Here is a 23,186-nt window from a genome sequence, read left to right as displayed (position 1 = left end):
CCCCTTTCTCTCTCTCTCAACACCCTCTCCCCCTCTTTCTCAACCCACGAGCCCCGGCGCTGTGTCATCATGACATCAGACGTCACCCCCGTGTCACACATCAAGGTTTGGCGTCATACAACTTCTAGATGTGGTTATTTTCATATTTGGTTATTTTTATTACTTCAGCGTGGGTAGATTGATTGGTTTCCTGATTTGTTTGTGAAGGCGAGCTGTGTGTATGAAGCTGAGGACCCCCTGTCTCACTGGGATTCAGGGACACACTCTCAGGGCTCTACAAATACTCTATAAACCCCAATATTTTTCTAACAGTTATTTCTGTGTTTTAGCTGGTGTCTAAATGATGATTTAGTGGTGTCTCATCAAGCCTAGTTCAATGTAGTAAAATGAAAGTTGTATCACTCTTCTTACCTTGAGACCAGATGCTTTGAAGTTATTACTATGGGTATAGAGAGTTTTATTATAGGATTATTTCCACCATATTCAACTATCAAGCAAAATGTGTGTGATTATTATAGTATATTGTTTTCTTATTTATTTATTTTAAACGATTCCATTGTCATACATTTGAAATAAATATAGACATTATTTGGGTAATAACCATTTTGTGTAATAATATATTAACAACTGCTATCAAAAACCATAGGCTACTGGTAATCCCAAACAGCGATGAATTATAGTCTAATTGTACCATACATAGGTCATGCTATCTTGATGAAAATGCACTCCCGCTAGACGTCAGTCTCAAGCAAATGATGGCTACTTGCTCTTCCATCGCGCATTCATATGCTGCCTAGTGGGCTGCAATAAATGACTGGATTGTGGGAAACCATTAATGATGCCACCAAAACGACTATTCTCAAGTGAACACAGGGGTGAAATAGTCCATATATGAAAAACATGAACGCATGAATGATTTGTTCTCTCTAACAGAAATGGGAATATCGATATTCCCAATGTATATCAAAGAAAGTTACACAGGAAAAAAACAGATATTGTCTTCTGTTCTGTCCACTTTTAAAATGACAAATGTATACTTTGATGTGTTAGCCATTATAAAATAACAGTTTTGAACGCGCAGAATAAGTGCGGCTGAGATTTACGCATCCATTTTTGGATAAACGCCACCCTCAGTTTTACGATGGGGCGGCCTCTCACTGAAGTGCGCTATGACAAGAGTTTCGATTTGGGACAGTGTTCAACTTTTTGGTGAGTGACAAACCTACACCAGTTTGAGAAAAAGTCACGGACGTCCGGCCATGCAGTGACTGTAACCCATTTTTGGCCTCATTTTGGATAATTGTGTTATAGTTGCTATGGCTCCATTCGGGAAGAACTTTCTGAAAGCGCGTTTGAAAAACAGGTAATTTTTTATATTCTTTTTTTTTTGTTCTCACCTGTTGCTTTCAGAACTGTAGAATACTGTATATGAGGCACATTTAACATGTGGCGGAGGGAACTTATGCTCCTCTCCCGGGTGCTAAACATTCCTCATTTTACGCACATAATTGATTTATGCATCTGACCAAAAAGACCACCAATGTGGCTGTTCAACAATTCAGCTCTCATTTCCGAATCTATTCATGTGGGAGAAAACAGCAACGGCTATTTTCGCATTTCATCCAGACTCTGATACACTGTAACTCTTTAGCATGTTCTCCAGCTCAGTGAAGGTAAATGGTGCCATTTTTTGTTGTTGAAATTGTGGGAGGTTTTTGTAAGCAGGTGAAATGGCCATTTTAATGTTGTATGTAGACTGTGTGTGTGTGTGTGTGTGTGTGTGTGGTGATGGGAAAGTGTGGCTGTCAATACATCTAAGTTAGACCAACTCTATACACTAGATGAACAGATGACTGTTAGCAGACTCCTATCACTCAGTCTGACAAATTATACCTGGCATGACAGTAGTGACATTTGAGGGGGGTCATAACATGGTAATAACATAAGAACACATACATTTCAGACCATGAACAATACCTACCTCAGTACTTTGTAAACTCTTGCCTAGGTTTGTTTTGACACTCAAGGCCGTGTCACATCAGCTATTACTAGGGTTCATTTAACATTGTGCACTGGAGAAAATGTCTGACATGGAATTCTTATCATTATTTCATGCATTATAATTATATAATTAAAATAAAATACTCCTGGTAAAATATCCCTGTAGACTTTGGTGTGAGGTTTTAGGCCAGACAGAAAGACATAAGATGGAATCAAATAAGAGTTGACCTGCTCTTAAGATGCAGACTAGTCTGTAATTAAACCTAAGATAGTTTTTCATAAAACGTTTCTACCTGAGAGACTGTTTAGTGGGAGAGAGCATTCCTGGTTCAAGTTTAGAGGGATCCTGTCATCGACACTTGTATAATTTGCTTGAGCAATTTCCTTAAGTGGCTCGGTTCCCTTTTTGATGTTTCATGGCCCTAGATGGCCTTTGAAAGGTGTTAAAAAATTGATTTATTGTTTAGCCACGAGCGATGCTGGGTCAAATAAATAATTGTTTGTTGTTAAGATACCTAAATGCAAGCATTTGATGTGGTTTATCTAAAACCACCATCTAATGCCTCCCTGCTTAATGGACATGTTGCATGTTGTCATGCTATAGGCTAGTCCACATCTAGGATGCAAAGCTCCGATCTACTCCAGTATCTTTAAAAAAATGTATAGAGAAAAATGTTTTAATGGCTTTTGTTTGGCTGAATTAACTTTGTTATGGCTGACATAACCTTAGTGATGAGAAAATATAGATATGCAGTTTTATGTCGGTCGAAGCAAAGGAAAACATATTTACACATTTCTTCAGGCATTCATCGCTAACCCTGATTGTGGCAGTGGCACCAGTCTGACACTAATGTATTTTCATTGCACACACAGCTGACGACAAGTGAAGTATTTATCTGTCTAGTCCAACTGTCTTTGATAACTTCAAACAGTCTCAGCTCAAGTTGCCTCAGTAGGTAATTTTTTCATGTTGTGTAGTAATTACCCAGCAGCTTGGCCAACTATAATTATCTCACGTTTTCAGATCTCTAGATATGTCAATGGTGACTTTACTTTAAGACTAGCTAACAATTGAAGTTGTGTTGCAAGGATATACACCAAGTTGGATTCATTCCTTAAGATTGGCTTAGATATACCTTAAAGGGGAAAATATATTCAGTATGATATGCTGTAGCTGTATTCTATGTTAGAATATGTAGATAGACAGGAAGCTTGGTTATGTTCAGCTGGATCAAAATAATGTACCCTGAAGGTCAGACAATTCAGATTTGACCCTTTGAAACATGTAGATCACGTGTCAAACACAATCCACAGAGGGCCGAGTGTCTGCAGGCTTTCTCTCATTCTACATTTTAGTCATTTAGCAGACGCTCTTATCCAGAGCGACTTACAGTTAGTGAGTGCATACATTTTTCATACTGGCCCCCCGTGGGAATCGAACCCACAACCCTGGCGTTGCAAGCGCCATTCTCTACCAACTGAGCTACCGTTGTACTTGATTGATTAATTAAGGTTACTGATTAGTAAGGAACTCCCCTCACCTGGTTTTCTAGGTCTTAATTGGACACAAATTTAAAGAAGAAACCAAAAACCAGCAGACACTCGGCCCTCCATGGAATGAGTTTGACACCCCTGATGTAGATAGACAGGAATCTTGGTTATGTTCAGCTGGATCAAAACAATTTACCCTGAGAGTCAGACAATTCAGATTTGACCCTTTGAAACAGTCAGAAAAAAACATACATTCCTTTAAAAGTGGATGCCACTTCTTTTCACAACCATATGATACAGTAAGGATTAGGGGAAGGGTGTAGATTATTTGGTATTTTCTCCCAGATGCCTATCTGACTGGGAGTCATCCTCAGAGATTAACGAAACCAGATAGAGAAGTGATGTTATTTCCTTCCAAATCCCTCATCCTCTTTAGATAAGAGCCAGGAACTGGGAGCCTCTCCAGCCTGCATCGCAAATGGCAACCTATTCCCTATTTAGTGCACTACTTTTGACCAGGGCCAATAGGGTAGGCTGCCATTTGGGACACAGACGACCTAGTCTCCTCCAGTTTCGTCCCTTGATAGTAGCCCTCCACATGGGTATTTGTGTTAGAGAAACTGCCTGTGGGACATGGCCTTAAACAAACAGGATTAACCCCACTTACTGTACAGTACAGTATTCGCTCCCATTTACTATGGGCTTTCTTTTATTGAATGGATGGGCTTTGATTACATATGAAAAATGAGGATGGTTTCTATTATCTTTAGAAGGATTTAGAGGTGAAACTGTCTGGTGCGTTCACTCTACTACAACTCTTTCAAGAACCGTTCCTGTCTTACTCTTCAGGCTCTGTTACTTTGTTACGTACTTTGAATATGGATGTGAAGCAACATAACACCGTTCCGTTTATTCCATTCCAGCCATTACAATTAGCCCTTCCTCCTATAGCTCCTTCCACCAGCCTCCACTGATAGGATAACAACAGCTCAACAAATGTTTACGTTCATAGTATCACAGATTGGCAACTGTCACATAATATTAATGTATCTATGTTTCCCTGTTTTTCTAGTTGATAGTGTCACTCAGTCAACACGTTGTGACACAGAGGAGCGCTAATAATTTGGTCTCACTTGTTGGGACTTGTTCAAACTTTAAACCAAAAGCATGTGATTCTTCAGAGTACATTTGCCAAGGGTGGTTTTTAAATTGATGAGATTGTTTGTACTGTATTAAATTACATTTTATGATATGTCTTAGGGAACAAGAAGCGCTCTAGCAATGTGATTGTGGCATGAGCTACGAATACTGTGGTGTTCCAACGTAGATGACAGAAACACACAAACCTGGTAGTTTAATGGAATAAGGTTTCTCCTCCACCACAGGCTTTTATGTACTTCCAACATCTACCCTTTAAGTTCACACAGGGGTCAAGTGTGCTTGCTCAAGTTTCTGTAGATTACTCAGCATTTAGCTCCATATGCAATAAGGAATTATTGAATGATACAGATTTATTTGACATCAGCAATGACATTGAGTAGGACATAGAACCTACATGTATGTAGACTTTGATTGTGTGTAGTTTGTATTTAGTTTTTTTTTTACGATTGGCACGCTCAAGTTCATCAGCACATTCATGTACATTTCTATCATAAAGTACTGTATATCATTAAGTTTATCAATGTAGGCGCCCACATACGTTCCTGCCCCAAACCATAACATATTCCCTAGCTATGCACATGAAGTGAAACACCAGTTCACAGCCCTCATGAATGTATTGGCTTTGATTAAATCAGCCCAATGGTCCATGCAGTCTTTGTATTTGTCCAGGCAGGGAGTTGGCTCGACAGCAGCGGAGGAGACAAACCATTCCCAGTGTTACACAGTGTGTACTTCTACTGTTGGCACCAGTTCACTGTTATCTTATCACCAGTTAAGTGTAAACATGGTTGTCCTCAAGAGTGAGAGAGAGCAAGTTGTACTGTCCTCTTCTCCTCACTGAGACAGAACACGTTTTGACACAGGTCTCTGCTTCGGGTGCTGCCTCAAACGTAAGTGGGAAAAAAGGCCAGCTAACTATGCCACTAACCATGATGTGAATATGTATCAGTGCCGGATGGGGACTATTCCCAACACAGTTAATTTGACATCCATAGTCCAGACATGTGGAGACATACTTACACAATATACCCATATTCGTTGCTCACGTTACAGTAGGTGCGCACCTCATGTTCCATATTTACACAGCTCCAGTTATGGAATTCATGTTTTCCTCCTCCCTGTACATAGACTAGCATTCTGGCAGGAAGTGGCAGGATGTTGCCGTTGTTCCACTGATTGTGGCCCTGCAGGACAAACACAGGTGCTTCCCTTCCTCTAGTGTTCTGGCTTCCTGTGACTTCCTGCACAGCTGAGGGTTTAGGTCAGCTGGCCCACCATAACACTAATTGGATGTGTGTATGTGTGAATGTGTCTATGCAACTTTTCTATGTTTTTTAAATGTATTTTTCAGTTAATTTTGGGGAAAAGGCTGCGTATGCTATTTTGTCAAATCCTCAAATACGTGAATTAATTATGTTAAATGCACTAGTTTAACTATGATTGATGTTGACATTTTGTTAATGTATTTACACCACTGATAAGAGTTTGACACCTCCATGGGAGTGTGCAGTCCTATATCCACCATACTCTACTGTTCTCCTCAATGAGACAGGAGTGTGCAGTCCTATATCCACCATACTCTACTGTTCTCCTCAATGAGACAGGAGTGTGCAGTCCTATATCCACCATACTCTACTGTTCTCCTCAATGAGACAGGAGTGTGCAGTCCTATATCCACCATACTCTACTGTTCTCCTCAATGAGACAGGAGTGTGCAGTCCTATATCCACCATACTCTACTGTTCTCCTCAATGAGACAGGAGTGTGCAGTCCTATATCCACCATACTCTACTGTTCTCCTCAATGAGACAGGAGTGTGCAGTCCTATATCCACCATACTCTACTGTTCTCCTCAATGAGACAGGAGTGTGCAGTCCTATATCCACCATACTCTACTGTTCTCCTCAATGAGACAGGAGTGTGCAGTCCTATATCCACCATACTCTACTGTTCTCCTCAATGAGACAGGAGTGTGCAGTCCTATATCCACCATACTCTACTGTTCTCCTCAATGAGACAGGAGTGTGCAGTCCTATATCCACCATACTCTACTGTTCTCCTCAATGAGACAGGAGTGTGCAGTCCTATATCCACCATACTCTACTGTTCTCCTCAATGAGACAGGAGTGTGCAGTCCTATATCCACCATACTCTACTGTTCTCCTCAATGAGACAGGAGTGTGCAGTCCTATATCCACCATACTCTACTGTTCTCCTCAATGAGACAGGAGTGTGCAGTCCTATATCCACCATACTCTACTGTTCTCCTCAATGAGACAGGAGTGTGCAGTCCTATATCCACCATACTCTACTGTTCTCCTCAATGAGACAGGAGTGTGCAGTCCTATATCCACCATACTCTACTGTTCTCCTCAATGAGACAGGAGTGTGCAGTCCTATATCCACCATACTCTACTGTTCTCCTCAATGAGACAGGAGTGTGCAGTCCTATATCCACCATACTCTACTGTTCTCCTCAATGAGACAGGAGTGTGCAGTCCTATATCCACCATACTCTACTGTTCTCCTCAATGAGACAGGAGTGTGCAGTCCTATATCCACCATACTCTACTGTTCTCCTCAATGAGACAGGAGAACGCAGTCCTATATCCACCATACTCTACTGTTCTCCTCAATGAGACAGGAGTGTGCAGTCCTATATCCACCATACTCTACTGTTCTCCTCAATGAGACAGGAGTGTGCAGTCCTATATCCACCATACTCTACTGTTCTCCTCAATGAGACAGGAGAACGCAGTCCTATATCCACCATACTCTACTGTTCTCCTCAATGAGACAGGAGAACGCAGTCCTATATCCACCATACTCTACTGTTCTCCTCAATGAGACAGGAGTGTGCAGTCCTATATCCACCATACTCTACTGTTCTCCTCAATGAGACAGGAGTGTGCAGTCCTATATCCACCATACTCTACTGTTCTCCTCAATGAGACAGGAGTGTGCAGTCCTATATCCACCATACTCTACTGTTCTCCTCAATGAGACAGGAGTGTGCAGTCCTATATCCACCATACTCTACTGTTCTCCTCAATGAGACAGGAGTGTGCAGTCCTATATCCACCATACTCTACTGTTCTCCTCAATGAGACAGGAGTGTGCAGTCCTATATCCACCATACTCTACTGTTCTCCTCAATGAGACAGGAGAACGCAGTCCTATATCCACCATACTCTACTGTTCTCCTCAATGAGACAGGAGAACGCAGTCCTATATCCACCATACTCTACTGTTCTCCTCAATGAGACAGGAGAACGCAGTCTTTACATTTCGAGAGACTGAAGAGAGTCTCCAACTTCTCAAGTTACTGAGTGCTCCTTGGGTTTCCAAGGGAAGAGGTGGAGGAATGGTTTGGTCAAAGTCGTCATGGTGATTGTCTGTGAATGCTGGAGGCGTGTCGAGGAGATTGTTTTCCCTCTCTCTGCATAGCTCAGGTATTTGCATGCCCTGTTCGTCTCCAAGGGTCTCCATAACCATTAACCAACCTGTTGCATTGTTGCATACATATTGCATTCCTCAGGTCTCGTTCAGCTCAGAGTTGACACAATGCTCCACCTGTGTGTTTTTACGCCCATTGGAAACCGTAACACTACGTGGTGATATCGCATTGTAAATCAGCTTAACCCAACACTTCACGGGGAGCTAAGCTAGGGGGGATTGGTTTTTCCATTGAACTCTTTTTGAATGAAGTTGTTTATTGTACATTTCTCCCTTCACTGACTGTACAGTAGACATGTGCGTCAGATGCGTGTTAGCGTCTGTCGTTCTGAACAGGTGACTACTGTTGGCTATGTCATCCAGGGGCCACTCTGAAACTTTGTTCGTGCCTGGTAGAGGGATGATTGACATTGCCTCCAGGATGCCTGAAAAGCTTGATGTTGGCCAAACCTGGCTTTTGTGGTCAGAGAAGGTTATCTCTCCGCAAACAGATAGAGCAGATATAGACTAAGATACCCTTTTATCCAACAGTCAGAAAATGGAGTCAGTACCAGAGACCAAGACTAGGACGAGACTCTCACCATATCAGACCCAAAAACCATGTGTGGTATGATCTATGATCTCATGGAATGAAAGAATGAAAGCCACACAATGAGAACGATATGGATACTTTGGTACTGGAATGGTGCAGGATCTGGCCTTTGGACATATGATACAGTTATAGGACTTATAGGACATATTAGATGTTCTTATGTGAGATATTATATTAAATGTCTAGGGACATTAGCCTGAAACATATTAGCCAGTCAGCTACTGTTGAGCTATGCCTTGTACTGCAACAGAATTGCCATGTCACAAAACGCTATCTGGTCATTACGTTTGATTGTTGCTTAATGTGATTAATTTTGTAGGTATCTGTTCTGCATTGCGTCGTTTGATCTGAACTGGATGGATGTTAGGTGGCTCTGGTACATGGTTCATGGTTCATGGCCCATGGCTCTGGGTTTTTCCCATCATGGAAAGGAGACAACGGAATGAAACATTGAGTTAAATAAGGAATATAATCAAAAGCCTATTTTGGAGGCGATTTTTTGATCAGGTTTTTATGGAAATGAGGACTTTGGAGTTTAAATATCTCAGAATGGAATCATTAAGTGATCATGTCTGATGAGTAAGAGGATGAGTAACTATTTAATAGAATCAGAATCGGAGTGCTGAGCAAATTGAGTGACTACGTTTTCTGCTCATCGACTGCCTTGATGGAAGACCACCAACCAACCATAGGATGTGCTTTTTCCCAAAGCTATTAGGATAATGAAATGACACGTCAAAAAACCAGGTTTATCCATAATTGCACATCATTAAATTTTGGGACATTTCATGCTGTTCAATGGTTATTTCAATTATACCCATTGATGTCTGACACACTGTATAACCTAGTCTTACCATATCAGAACCTGATGACTATTCAAACTCGTTTTGTATTTGTCTTTTTTCTAGGGCGGAAGACAAAGACGACAAGGAAACTGTGCCAGGAAAGGAGATCCAGGTGTCGGTGTGCGATGAGGAGAAGGTGGTGTGCGGTGTCACCAAACACACAACGTGTGCTGACATAGTGCAGGCCTTGCTGGATGACCACAAGACCATCCCTGAGAGCAAGAGGCTTCTGCACGGCGACCCCAAAGACTTCTGCCTGCTAGAGCGCTGGAAAGGCTTTGAGAGGGCTCTGCCCCCGTTAACCCGCATCCTCAGGCTATGGAACGCCTGGGGAGACCAACGACTGTTCATCCAGTTCACCCTGGTCAAGGCCAGCGATTTTGTACCCCAAGCAGGAGGCAAGAAGGGGGCCAAATCGAAGGGGGCTAAGGGGGCTAAAAGATGGGAGCAAGGCCCAGCCCAGTACTCCCAGTCGCTGCCAGTGGAGAGGCAGAAACGGATGGTGAAGAAGGCCTTCAGGAAGCTGGAGAAGATCCATAAGGAGAAGAGGGTAGTGGGATCTTCTCCGGGCAGAGAGGAGATAGACAGGATGGTTCAGCTGCTTATCCAACAGGATCACACCATCCGGCATCAGATCCAGAGGATGAGGGAGCTGGACTGTGAGATGGAACGCTTCAAGATGGAGCTGCAGGGAGGACAACAGGATACAGAGCCTCTCCATGAGGGATTCTCCTCACTCTCCCCAATCTCCTTCCCACACAGCCACAACCAGAGCCTGGACAGCCAGCCAGGGGTCTCAGAGCAGGAGCTGCTGCAGGAGTGCCTGTATACTAGTGACGGGGTGGCCCAGTTGGAGATGCAGCTGCTCAGGCACGAGGAACTTATAGCCCAGCTGTCCCAGGACATCGACGTAGAGCTGGCGAGGGCCATGTTAGTGTTGCCGGAGGTCCCAGACAAGGATACTCAGTTACAGGGGGCAACGGCAGGCTCTGGGGTCACTTCCGACCCAGACCAGTCCTGGGAAGCGGCAGAACTAGAGAGACTGCAGGCCGAACTGAGGCTTAGCCTGTACACCGGTGTGTCCCTTCACACCCAAACGGCCGAGCTGGAGAAGGAGCTGAAGCGCTATGAATCCACACTACTCTCCAAGGACCAGGAGTGCTGGCAGCTGACTTCCCAGCTGAGCACACTGCAGGTGGGGGACAGCGTGCAGGAAATGCCCAGGCTTGGGACAATGAAAGGCCCGGCCCCGTGCACTGTTCCACAGGCAGTGAGACTGAAACACAGCCTGTCCCCTACAGATGTTACAGACACAGACTCAGACACAGGGATCAGCTCCACACACAGTCAGGACTCACTGTCTCCCTGCCTGGACATGATCCTGCCACCGCTGGACACTGATGTCTGAGATGTCTGCCTCTCTGGATTCACCTCAGAAGGCAATAGACAATCCCGATATTTGCCTGGTGCATTAATTTGAAACTGTATTAATCAGTGAGTTACACCGACACATTTGCTACTTCAATGTTAATAGTAATTTCTTACTATTCCTACTTTTGATGTGCCCATTGTTTGACACTTCATTAAGTATTGATAGATTAACCAAAACACAAAACACAAAATGATTGTTTTATATTAAAACATTCAGCAGACTTTTGTAGATGTAGAATTGTACAACTCTGCCTTTGTTATAAACTGTAAAGGATAATATTTTCATATTTTCTTCATAAGCTATTTGATGATATAATGTCACACTGAGATTCATCAAAATGACAAAAGAAAAATTAGATGTAAGGGAAAACTATATTTATTTGTGTTCTTGTTTTGGAGCATTAGACTATTTGTTAAACTGTATGTTTATAGACATTCCAAAAGCATATAAAGCCAAACTAGACATTTCTCAATCTGTGTGCCGCTAGTGACTATCATTCATATAAAATGAAAGCCATTTAAGCTAAAAAAATAAAAGTGCATTCTTTACTGCAACAATAAAGGCACGTTTTTTAACAATGCTTAACATTTCTCTAAAACTCCATTAGTGATTCCATCGATTCCACTGGAGATGGTTGCTAGGCAGGCACAAACTAAAGCATGCACTCTTCTCTTGTCAAGGTATTTTTTGGTTGTTGTTTTTTCAAGGTATTGCTGACAGAGGTAACATAGTGTATTCTGGGCAAACCAGGGCTGGTGGTGGAAAAGCAGGGGATATCTATTTCACACACTAATTGCCTGCTTCTCCCCTTCTCTAAGCCTCTAAGTAGCTCTGGCAAGCATGAAAGAGACTGAACATTACAATGTGGAAGGCCCTGTCGCTGGTGCCTTGCCCGTCTCGTTGGATGAACAAGGGGCTAGTTAGTGTGTAGTGCTTTAAGCAGGCGGTTTAGCCCAAATTGGATGAAAATCAGATACCTCTGAATTTATTTTCTGATGTCAATAGATATCCCAGATCTTACAGATGTTGGAGACGATATTGCACAACAGAATAAAAGAGGTCACCTTGTTAGCTGTCTATTGTTCTTATGAACGACTAGTTAATACAATGTACTGTAGGGGCACTCTGTTTCTGTGATTTGGTAACAATCCTTGCGCTGATTACTTTCCCTGACCCTCTGTACTAACCATTAAAGGGATAAAAAAATACATGTTTTCCACTTATAGTACCCCGGCTGCTGTTGGCAGATTTTAGTGCATATTTGGCTTATTTTGTGAATTTCAGCTTCCTTTGGCAAGCACATGGACCAAAGATGAAAAGAAGCCAACAGGGCACATCATAGCTTGTTCTTAATAGAATTAAAAGGTTCTCAAAGTGTATTTGTGGGCTGCACATTACTGGCCAATATCCCAGAGGGCCAAGCAAAGAGCCAGGACTTAGATTGGGTCCCATGATGTCACCTGTAAGAGTAGTGAGTTTACCTGTCTACATCAGATCAGCAGGAGATGAAAGCCTCGCAAAATGACAATTAAAGTACTACTGTATTTTTTTCTTCCTGTTGTGGCAACCTCAGCGTTAGCAATTACTACAGGCCAGTTTGGACAAACAGTTATTTGTGGATTAGGATGGTATTGGGTTGGGAATGATGCTAAAGACATCAATGGCTGAGTCACAAACTAAACATACTGACATGTACAGTATGTTTAAGCAATAAAGCCCGAGGGGGTGTGGTATATGGGCAATATACCACGGCTAAGGGCTGTTCTTATGCACAACGCAACGCGGAGTACCTGGACACAGCCCTTAGCTGTGGTATATTGGCCATATATCACAATCCCCCGAGGTGCCTTATTGCTATTATAAACTGGTTACCAACGTAATTAGATCAGTAAAAATAACTGCCAAATTTCAGCCAATCAGCATTCAGGGCTCAAACCACCCAGTTTATAATCAATATTAGAGTACAGGTCCTTGAATTAGCTGTGGTTTAGAACGCCATGCATGTAAGTGCAGTCTTTAAAGCTTGGATTCTCTTGTGCCCTGTTTGTGAGAGAGGTGTCTGTAATGACTCGATTACATTTACATTTACATTTAAGTCATTTAGCAGACGCTCTTATCCAGAGCGACTTACAAATTGGTGCATTCAACTTAGGATAGCCAGTGGGACAACAACCCCCTTTTTCCAAATACTGATTTTATTGCTTGAAAAGGTTTAAAAACGACTATATCTGCACTATTCAACACTAATAGGTTTTGATAAAGCCTAGCACATATTCTCCAGTCACAGAGCGTGAAACACCACACAACCTAATTTACAATTATCACTTTCTACTGCACCACAGTCCATTTCACACCACTGAGAATGGTTTCATTTAATCATCAGTGTATTATGACTAGTAATGACTAGTAAGGACCTCTTGCCCTCTTTTTATACCAAGCATTAGTAGCAAATAAGGGACGTATCTAACTAGAATTTATCAAATTTCTATGTGCTTGTATCTCAAAAGAAGGAATATTATATTGAGATAATTGCTCAAATCATATTGAATACATAATTGACTAAAATGTGTTAATTTTCTTATGCTGTCAGTGCTAAGTTGTTTTAAAGAACTGAACTATTTTCAGGGGTCCTTGAACGTTCTGATAACAGGGATCAAACAATGAACTCATTTAGATTCTGAAAAACTCTTTGTCGACTCTGTCATTGACAAAAACAGAAATAACAAGATCATAGAATGTTTCATATTAATTATTTGATTCTAGCATTCCAAATGAGTCAGAGGCAAAACAAAAACTTAAATTTCTCCATTCGTAATTGTTCCTAACACTTATCAGTATTTTTTTTTTTTTACGCATTTAGATAAAAGCTGAGGCTTTTGAAAAACCCCATACCAAAACCTCAAACGATTTGTCAGTCGTCCAATTTTCTACTCATTTTGAAGTTGATAATTGCTTGTTAATTGAACTGTAATATGCCTCTCAGAGTTCTGTGATTTGTTATAAAAAGGACTATGTTGATCCAAGTGTCAAGTTGCTGTCTGCAATGGGGTTGATGTCTGGATAAACAGAAGTATTAGTGTTTGTTTTGTGAGTTACTGAATGTGAGCTAATGTGAGAAACTGAATGTGAGATAATGTGAGATACTGAATGTGAGATAATGTGAGATACTGAAGCCATTAGCGTAGTAACATAATTGGCCCTTGTATGACATATGACATTTGTAAGACGATATGCAAGGGATTGTAAAATCACCCTTAGGGTACAAACACACTAATCAGACGCAAAAAATATATACTAATTTAAAGTGTGTTAAAGTGACAAAATGGCACTTTACCAATGACTTGACGAACTGTCAGACTAGACCTGTGTACACTACACCCTTAATCAACTAAGATTGATGTGATCATAAACACATACACTACCAGTCAAAAGTTTTAGAACACCTACTCATTCAAGGGTTTTTCTTTATTTTTACTATTTTTTACATTGTAGAATAATAGTGAATTCTCTCAACCAGCTTCATGAGGTAGTCACCTGGAATGCATTTCAATTAACAGGTGTGCCTTCTTAAAAGTTCATTTGTGGAATTTCTTTCCTTCTTAATGCGTTTGAGCCAATCAGTTGTGTTGTGACAAGGTAGGGGGGTATATACACATTTACATTTTAGTCATTTAGCAGACGCTCTTATCCAGAGCGACATACAGTTTGTGAATGCATACATGTTTTTTGTTTTTGTTTTTTGGGGGGGGGGTTTCATACTGGTCACCGGTGGGAAACGAACCCACATCCCTGCCGGCCAAACCCTCCCCTACCTTGGACGACGCTGGACCAATTGTGCGCCGCTCATGGGTCTCCCGGTCGCAGCCGGCTGCGACAGAGCCTGGACTCGAACCAGGATCTCTAGTGGCACAGCTAGCACTGCGATGCAGTGCCTTAGACCACTGCGCCACAATGGAAGATAGCCCTATTTGGTAAAAGACCAAGTCCATATTATGGCAAGAACAGCTCAAACAAGCAAAGAGAAATGACAGTTCATCATTACTTTAAGACATGAAGGTCATTCAATACGGAACATTTCAAGAACTTTGAACGTTTCTTCAAGTGCAGTCGCACTATTGGTGTGTCTTGGCAGTGTCTTCGGCCGTGCCGGCTGTAGCACGAAGCGAGCTAACTAGCCGTTTTTTTCGAACAGTCAGAGTCAACACAGTAGCCATTGTGTGCCGGGTGTAGCACGAAGCTAGCTAGCTAGCCGTTCTTCAAACAAAGTCAACACAGTGGCCATTGCTAGCTACCCAACACGTCCAGCTAACTGTACTGTAGTAGCTAAATACAATATACTTGTCCTAGCTAGCCAACGTTTAATCATTGCTGCGTCATGAAAGGAACTTGACACAGACACGAATGATCTGTTTAGTGTGTTATCACACTATTGGTGGTTTGTTGTGACCAAGTGTTTGTGCTAAACTGTGTGTTACTGGATGCTAGCATGCTAGTTAGCTAGTTAACACACTATTGGTGGTTTGTTGTGACCAAGTGTTGGTGCTAAACTGTGTGTTAAACTGTGTGTTATTGGATGCTAGCATGCTAGTTAGCTATGGTGTCATAGTTAGCTAGCTGAATAAAGTGGGTTGAGTCTATTCCTTTAAACATTGAACCGCTGTGGTTCACAACAATTCTGATTTCTAAAGGTGGAAGTTGGGAGAGTTTTTGTTCGGGTGGTTCAGTGAAACAATTTTAGTTTCTGAGGTAGAAGTTTTTGGTGAGGGAGGCCCTGCTCTCTCCTCTCCCAGATGCTTAGCTCATTTCATTCCGATCTCCTCTGCATTTTTGTAGCCATTTGCTACAGCCTGTCAACTATGCCTCTGCCTATCCCTGTTCTCTCCTCTCTGCACAGGCTACACAAACGCACCACACCGCGCGGCTGCTGCCTCTCTAACCTGGTGGTCCCTGCACGCACCCCTCACCTGGAGTTCCAGGTCGCAGGCAGCCTCTGGAACTGCCGTTCTGCTGCCAACAAAGCTGACTTCATCCCAGCCTATGCCAACCTCCAGTCCCTCGACTTCCTGGCGCTGACGGAAACATGGATCACCACTGAAAACACTGCTACTCCTACTGCTCTCTCCTCGTCTGACCATGTGTTCTCGCATACCCCGAGAGCATCTGGTCAGAGGGGTGGTGGTACAGGAATCCTCATCTCTCCCAAGTGGACATTCTCAATTTTTCCCCTAACCCATCTGTCTATCTCCTCATTTGAATTCCATGCTGTCACAGTCACTAGCCCATTTAAGCTTAATATCCTTGTCATCTATCGCCCTCCAGGTTCCCTTGGAGAGTTCATCAATGAGCTTGACGCCTTGATAAGTTCCTTTCCTGAGGATGGCTCACCCCTCACAGTTTTGGGGGATTTCAACCTCCCTATGTCCACATTTGACTCATTTCTCTCTGCCTCCTTCTTTCCACTCCTCTCCTCTTTTGACCTCACCCTCTCACCGTCCCCCCCTACTCACAAGGCAGGCAATACGCTTGACCTCATCTTCACTAGATGCTGCTCCTCTACTAATCTCACTGCAACTCCCCTCCATGTCTCCGACCACTACTTTGTTTCCTTTTCTCTCTCGCTCTCCTCCCACACTACTCACTCTGCCCCTACACAGATGGTAATGCGCCGCCGCAACCTTCGCTCTCTCTCTCCCACTACTCTCTCCTCTTCCATCCTATCATCTCTTCCCTCTGCTCAATCCTTCTCCCTCCAATCTCCTGATTCTGCCTCCTCAACCCTCCTCTCCTCCCTTTCTGCATCCTTTGACTCTCTGTGTCCCCTATCCTCCCGGCCGGCTCGGTTCTCCCCTCCAGCTCCGTGGCTTGATGACTCACTGCGAGCTCACAGAACAGAGCTCCGGGCAGCGGAGCGGAAATGGAAGAAAACTAAACTCCCTGCCGACCTGGCATCTTTTCACTCCCTCCTCTCTACATTTTCTTCATCTGTTTCTGCTGCTAAGGCCACCTTCTACCACTCTAAATTCCAAGCATCTGCCTCTAACCCTAGGAAGCTCTTTGCCACATTTTCCTCCCTCCTGAATCCCCCCCCCCCCCCCCCCCCCCTCCTCTCTCTCTGTGGATGACTTCGTCAACCACTTTGAAAAGAAGGTTGACGACATCCGATCCTCGTTTGTTAAGTCTAATGACACTGCTGGTCCTGCTCACACTGCCCTACCCTATGCTTTGACTTCTTTCTCCCCTCTCTCTCCAGATAAAATCCTGCGACTTGTGACTGCAGGCCGCCCAACAACCTGCCCGCTTGACCCCATCCCCTCCTCCCTTCTCCAGACCATCTCCGGTGACCTTCTCCCCTACCTCACCTCGCTGATCAACTCATCCTTGACCGCTGGCCATGTCCCTTCCGTCTTCAAGAGAGCGAGAGTTGCTCCCCTTCTCAAAAAACCAACACTCGACCCCACTGATGTCAACAACTACAGACCAGTATCCCTTCTTTCTTTTCTTTCCAAAACTATTGAGCGTGCCGTCTTTAGCCAACTCTCTTGCTATCTCTCTCAGAATGACCTTCTTGATCCAAACCAATCAGGTTTCAGGACTGGTCATTCAACTGAGACTGCTCTTCTCTGTGTCACGGAGACTCTCCGCACTGCTAAAGCTAACTCTCTCTCCTCTGCTCTTGTCCTTCTAGACCTGTCTGCTGCCTTTGATACTGTGAACCATCAGATCCTCCTCTCCACCCTCTCCGAGCTGGGCATCTCCGGCGCGGCTCACTCCTGGATTGCGTCCTACCTGACCGGTCGCTCCTACCAAGTGGCGTGGCGAGAAGCTGTCTCCGCACCACGTGCTCTCACCACTGGTGTCCCCCAAGGCTCAGTTCTAGGCCCTCTCCTTTTCTCCCTATACACCAAGTCACTTGGCTCTGTCATATCCTCACATGGTCTCTCCTATCATTGCTACGCTGACGATACACAACTAATCTTCTCCTTTCCCCCTTCTGATAACCAGGTGGCGAATCGCATCTCTGCATGTCTGGCAGACATATCAGTATGGATGACGGATCACCACCTCAAGCTGAACCCTGGCAAGACGGAGCTGCTCTTCCTCCCGGGGAAGGACTGCCCGTTCCATGATCTCGCCATCACGGTTGACAACTCCGCTGTGTCCTCCTCCCAGAGTGCGAAGAGCCTAGGCGTGACCCTGGACAACACCCTGTCGTTCTCCGCCAACATCAAGGCGGTGACCCGCTCCTGCAGGTTCATGCTCTACAACATTCGGAGAGTACGACCCTGCCTTACACAGGAAGCGGCACAGGTCCTAATCCAGGCACTTGTCATCTCCCGTCTGGACTACTGCAACTCGCTGTTGGCTGGCCTCCCTGCCTGTGCCATTAAACCCCTACAACTCATCCAGAATGCCGCAGCCCGTCTGGTGTTCAACCTTCCCAAGTTCTCTCACGTCACCCCCCTCCTCCGCACACTCCACTGGCTTCCAGTTGAAGCTCGCATCCGCTACAAGACCATGGTGCTTGCCTATGGAGCAGTGAGGGGAACGGCACCTCTGTACCTTCAGGCTCTGATCAGTCCCTACACCCAAACGAGGGCATTGCGCTCATCCACCTCTGGCCTGCTGGCTCCCCTTCCTCTGCGGAAGCATAGTTCCCGCTCAGCCCAGTCAAAACTGTTCGCTGCTCTGGCACCCCAATGGTGGAACAAGCTCCCTCACGACGCCAGGACAGCGGAGTCACTCACCACCTTCCGGAGACATTTGAAACCCCACCTCTTTAAGGAATACCTGGGATAGGATAAAGGAATCCTTCTACCCCCCCCCCCCCCCCCCCCCAATTGTAAAGTGGTTAACCCACTGGCTATAGGGTGAACGCACCAATTTGTGAGTCGCTCTGGCTAAGAGCGTCTGCTAAATGACGTTAATGTGCCCTTGAGCAAGGCACTTAACCCTAATTGCTCCTGTAAGTCGCTCTGGATAAGAGCGTCTGCTAAATGACTAAAATGTAAATGTAAATGTAAATGTAAAAACCATCAAGCGCTATGATGAAACTGACTCTCATGAGGACCGCCACAGGAATGGAATACCCAGAGTTACCTCTGCTGCAGAGAATAAGTTCATTAGAGTTACCAGCCTCAGAAATTGCAGCCCAAATAAATGCTTCAAAGAGTTCAAGTCACAGACACATCTCAACATCAACTGTTCAGAGGGGACTCTGTGAATCAGGCCTTCATGGTCGAATTCCTGCAAAGAAACTACTACTAAAGGACACCAATAAGAAGTAGAGACCTGCTTGGGCCAAGAAACACAAGCAATGGACATTAGACCGGTGGAAATTTGTCTTTTGGTCTGATGAGTCCAAATTGGAGATTTTTGGTTCCAACCGCCGTGTTTTTGTTAGACGCGGTGTGTAAAGCATGGAGGAGGAGGTGTTACAGTGTGGGGGTGATTTGCTGGTGACACTGTCTGTGATTTATTTAGAATTCAAGGCACACTTAATCAGCATGGCTACCACAGCATTATGCAGCGATATGCCATCCCATCTGGTTTGGGCTTAGTGGGACTATCATTTATATTTCAACAGGACAATGACCCAACACACCTCCAGGCTGTGTAAGGGCTATTTTACCAAGAAGGAAAGTGATGGAGTGCTGCATCAGATGACCTGGCCTCCACAATACCCCGACCTCAACCCAATTGAGATGGTTTGGGATGAGTCGGACGGCAGAGTGAAGGAAAAGCAGCCAACAAGTGCTCAGCATATGTGGGAACTCCTTCAAGACTGTTGGAAAAGCATTCCAGGTGAAGCTGGTTGAGAGAATGCCAAGAGTGTGCAAAGCTGTTATCAAGGCAAAGGGTGGCTATTTGAAGAATCTCAAATATAAAATATGTTTTGATTTGTTTAACACATTTTTGGTTACTACATGATTCCATATGTGTTATTTCATTATTCTACAATGTAGAAAATAGTAAAAATAAAGAAAAACCCTTAAATGAGTAGGTGTGTCCAATCTTTTGACTGGTACTGTACGTCCTGTAACGGAATTACCTTAATCAGAGGTAATTTACTACTTTACACGCATAATCCCACCCAAATTAACATGTGAGATTGACATAAATGCATCAAGAAGAGTATGAAAACTGCCTTTCTTGCGTTTAAATCAATCCCTCAAAATGTAAATCGATGAAGTGTAAACAGAGGCACGAGAACATAATTTACTATTGCATTATCTTAATGGCTGTAATATCACAAACCCCTCTACTAATCCCTTATTGAGGCACTGCAGAGCTAGGCCACCCCAGTCATAGATTCTCTAGCAGTGGGCATGTCAGAACACAGCAGATTTAGGTCCTGGATGTACACTGTACTAGCTAGCTATGATTGCCTTAGTAATCAAAGCAGGAGCAAGGTGCCATCCATCCAACAGTTATAAATGATATGATAATCAGATCACAGAACCAACCAACAGCCATTGTAAATCAGGTAGGAGCAAGACAGTCAGAGAAACTGATGAAGAGAAATGTAAGTGATTTATCCGAGTAAATCGTGAATCTCTCATTATAGAGGTACAGCATGTGCCTGTGTGTTGGTCTGGCTGTTTGGGGGGAGTTCTCAGAGGTAAACAGTACATGATACAGTACATGATTAACTTTGGCAGTAGATTGAAATGTTTTGATTTATTTTAGTTTAGACTTCAGTTTCATTTGGGTTTTTGGATTTTATTACCCTCATGTTAGTTAGTAAAAATGGTGTCCTGATCAAGTCATTGGCATGTTGCCATGTTAACAGAGCCCGCGCACGGGTGCGCGCACACACTTCAGACTGTTTTATCTTTGCTGCCTCCTGCCTTTTAATCGCTCTGTAAATAAACAGAGCCTCATTCTGGCACAGACATGAATTATTGTCCTCCTTATTAGTGCTGCTGTTTAGTCAGAGGCTGTTTGCTGAGCCACAGGTGTTTCTCTGATACTGGTCTCTTTCCCATCCATTACCCTTTCATTAAGGAGAAGAGGAAGAGAGACAGTGGCTCCCTTCAGTAAGAAAGATAAGAAAATATCGAGAAAATAAAGAAAAAAAGAGGGCGAAGAAAATAAAACAGCAGAGAGAGGAATGGAGGACACGAGAGAGGCAGACAGAGGGAAACAAAATGGAGACGGAGGCGTAAAGAGACAAATGCTTGAGGGAAGCAGCAAGAGAAAGTGGGGAAGAGAACGGCAGTCATCTTTTTACTTCAAGCATGACCCAAGCATTAATAACTGGAGTATTTCTCTGGTAGGCCTATGTCTGAGCATCTGGTGAATTCCCCAAACATAATATAGAACATAATTCATTTTCCAACCCCCCCCCCCCCCCCCCCCCCCCGCCTCACAACCCGCTTGACTATCACTATTAAAACCCACTAGTGCAGCAGAAGGATGATGTGTTTTTGTAGCTAGGTTTCCATCCAATTTGCGACAGATTTCCATGCGAATATTCTAAAATCGGTAACACTTTACCTGACAGCCAGCATCATAACACTTTATGACACGGTCACAACCATGTCATAATATGTCATAACAGCTGAAATAACTTTTCATAACCGGTCATAATATGGTCATAACACTGTCATGACCCATATATTTACACCTTTTGTGACATGTATTGCGTTATTTTATGGCTGGTTATGACACCTACATAAGCGTGTCAAAACCCACATTTATTCAAATATTTCCTTTCGTTTGAAAGTTTGTTTCTTAAGTTCTTTGTTGTTGTTGTTGTTGTAATGAATCCTTTACAGTCATGGGTTTTTTTTCATCATATTTTTTATAACTTGCAGAAAATACACTTTATGACACTGTCATGAAGCATTATGACCATCCTGTTTCACTTTACTTGGACTATGAAAATACACTTTATGACACTGTCAAGACGCATTATGACCGTCATAATCATATATACCAGATAGGCCTATCACGTACTTGCCCTTATGTCAGTCATCAATCAAAAAGAGGGTGTCTAGTCCTGCTCCTGAAATCTGCTCCTGCATTCATCCCAGTCATCAGCAACAGAACATTGGGGGTAGGTGCATGTCTGACATCAATTTGTGCACAATTACAATGATAATTGAATATGATCAATTTCAGAAAATGTTAACATAATCATACTGTTGACAAGTAGGCTATGGTGTAATGAAATGTTTTGCCTTGTGTGGTAGCTTTCGTGGGTTTTGACACTCTAATGTAGGTGTCATAACCAGCCATAAAATAATGCAAAATATGTCTAAATATATGTGTCATGACAGTGTTATGACCAGATTTAGACAGGTTATAACAAGTTATGTCAGCTGTTATGACATATTAAGACATGGTTATGACCGTGTCATAACGTGTTATGACGCTGGGTGTCAAGTAAAGAGTTACCCTAAAATTGGCATTAAAGAATATGCACAATAAGGTGTTTCCATCAAACTGACTTGTTGTGCAAACTGTGCGTGATGACGTAGTCCACATAAAAATAACTTATGTGGTTAAGTTCCCATGTACCGAATAAACAACTAAAGTGAAATGGGATTCCATCGCATTTTCAACTCTACCGATGGTTTTGTCACAAAAACTGTTGCGATAAATAGCAAACTTGTCCAATCTGGTTTGACGTATGCTCTCTAGACTATAGTTTGCTGATAAAGTGGACAGGGGGTTTTATTTCATAATTGGCAGCCAAGCACCGATCATCATGTCACCAGCCTACCCTCGATATTTAGCCTATTGGAAATGTTCATGATCACTGTGCACTAACCACCATGTGAAATTCATCTTAACTTGTTTAATCTGCCTATAAACTGTTAATGCTTTTACACATCGTGGTGTTAGGCCTGCAACGTACAGTGCCTTGCAAAAGTATTCATTCCCCTTGGCGTTTTTCCTATTTTGTTGCATTACAACCTGTAATTTAAATTGATTTTTATTTGGATTTCATGTAATGGACATACACAAAATAGTCAAAATTGGTGAAGTGAAATGAAAAAAATAACTTGTTTCAAAAAATTCGAACAAATAAAAAACTGAAAAGTGGTGCTTGCATATATATTCAACCCTTTGCTATGAAGCCCCCAAATAAGATCTGGTGCAACCAATTACCTTCAGAAGTCACATAATTAGTTAAATAAAGTCCACCTGTGTGCCACATGATCTGTCACATGATCTCAGTATATGTATATATATATATATA

At 43.1% G+C, this 23,186-nt stretch overlaps 1 protein-coding gene across 1 annotated transcript; it reads left to right on the top strand.

Moving 5' to 3' along the window:
* The first annotated feature begins 1,188 nt into the window (after nucleotides 1-1,188).
* On the top strand, nucleotides 1,189-12,176 carry rassf9 (Ras association domain family member 9). The gene is made up of 2 exons (XM_084168484.1): nucleotides 1,189-1,363; nucleotides 9,610-12,176. Exons 1-2 carry the CDS (start codon nucleotides 1,317-1,319, stop codon nucleotides 10,952-10,954), a joined length of 1,392 nt encoding a protein of 463 aa, XP_084024610.1. The 5' UTR covers nucleotides 1,189-1,316; the 3' UTR covers nucleotides 10,955-12,176.
* The last annotated feature ends 11,010 nt before the right edge of the window (nucleotides 12,177-23,186 follow it).

Source organism: Coregonus lavaretus (genome assembly GCF_964263955.1).
Source record: "Coregonus lavaretus genome assembly, chromosome: 9".
Classification (NCBI taxonomy): domain Eukaryota; kingdom Metazoa; phylum Chordata; class Actinopteri; order Salmoniformes; family Salmonidae; genus Coregonus; species Coregonus lavaretus.
Note: the sequence above shows the minus strand (reverse complement) of the source record. Positions and strands in the feature narration are given on the sequence as shown.

Bases quoted from the DNA above. Each gene is read 5' to 3' on its own strand.
- rassf9 (XM_084168484.1), top strand. From the start codon at position 1,317: ATGGCTCCATTCGGGAAGAACTTTCTGAAAGCGCGTTTGAAAAACAG. The intron at 1,364-9,609 runs GTAATTTTTTAT...TCTTTTTTCTAG, and splicing joins AAAGCGCGTTTGAAAAACAG to GGCGGAAGACAAAGACGACA.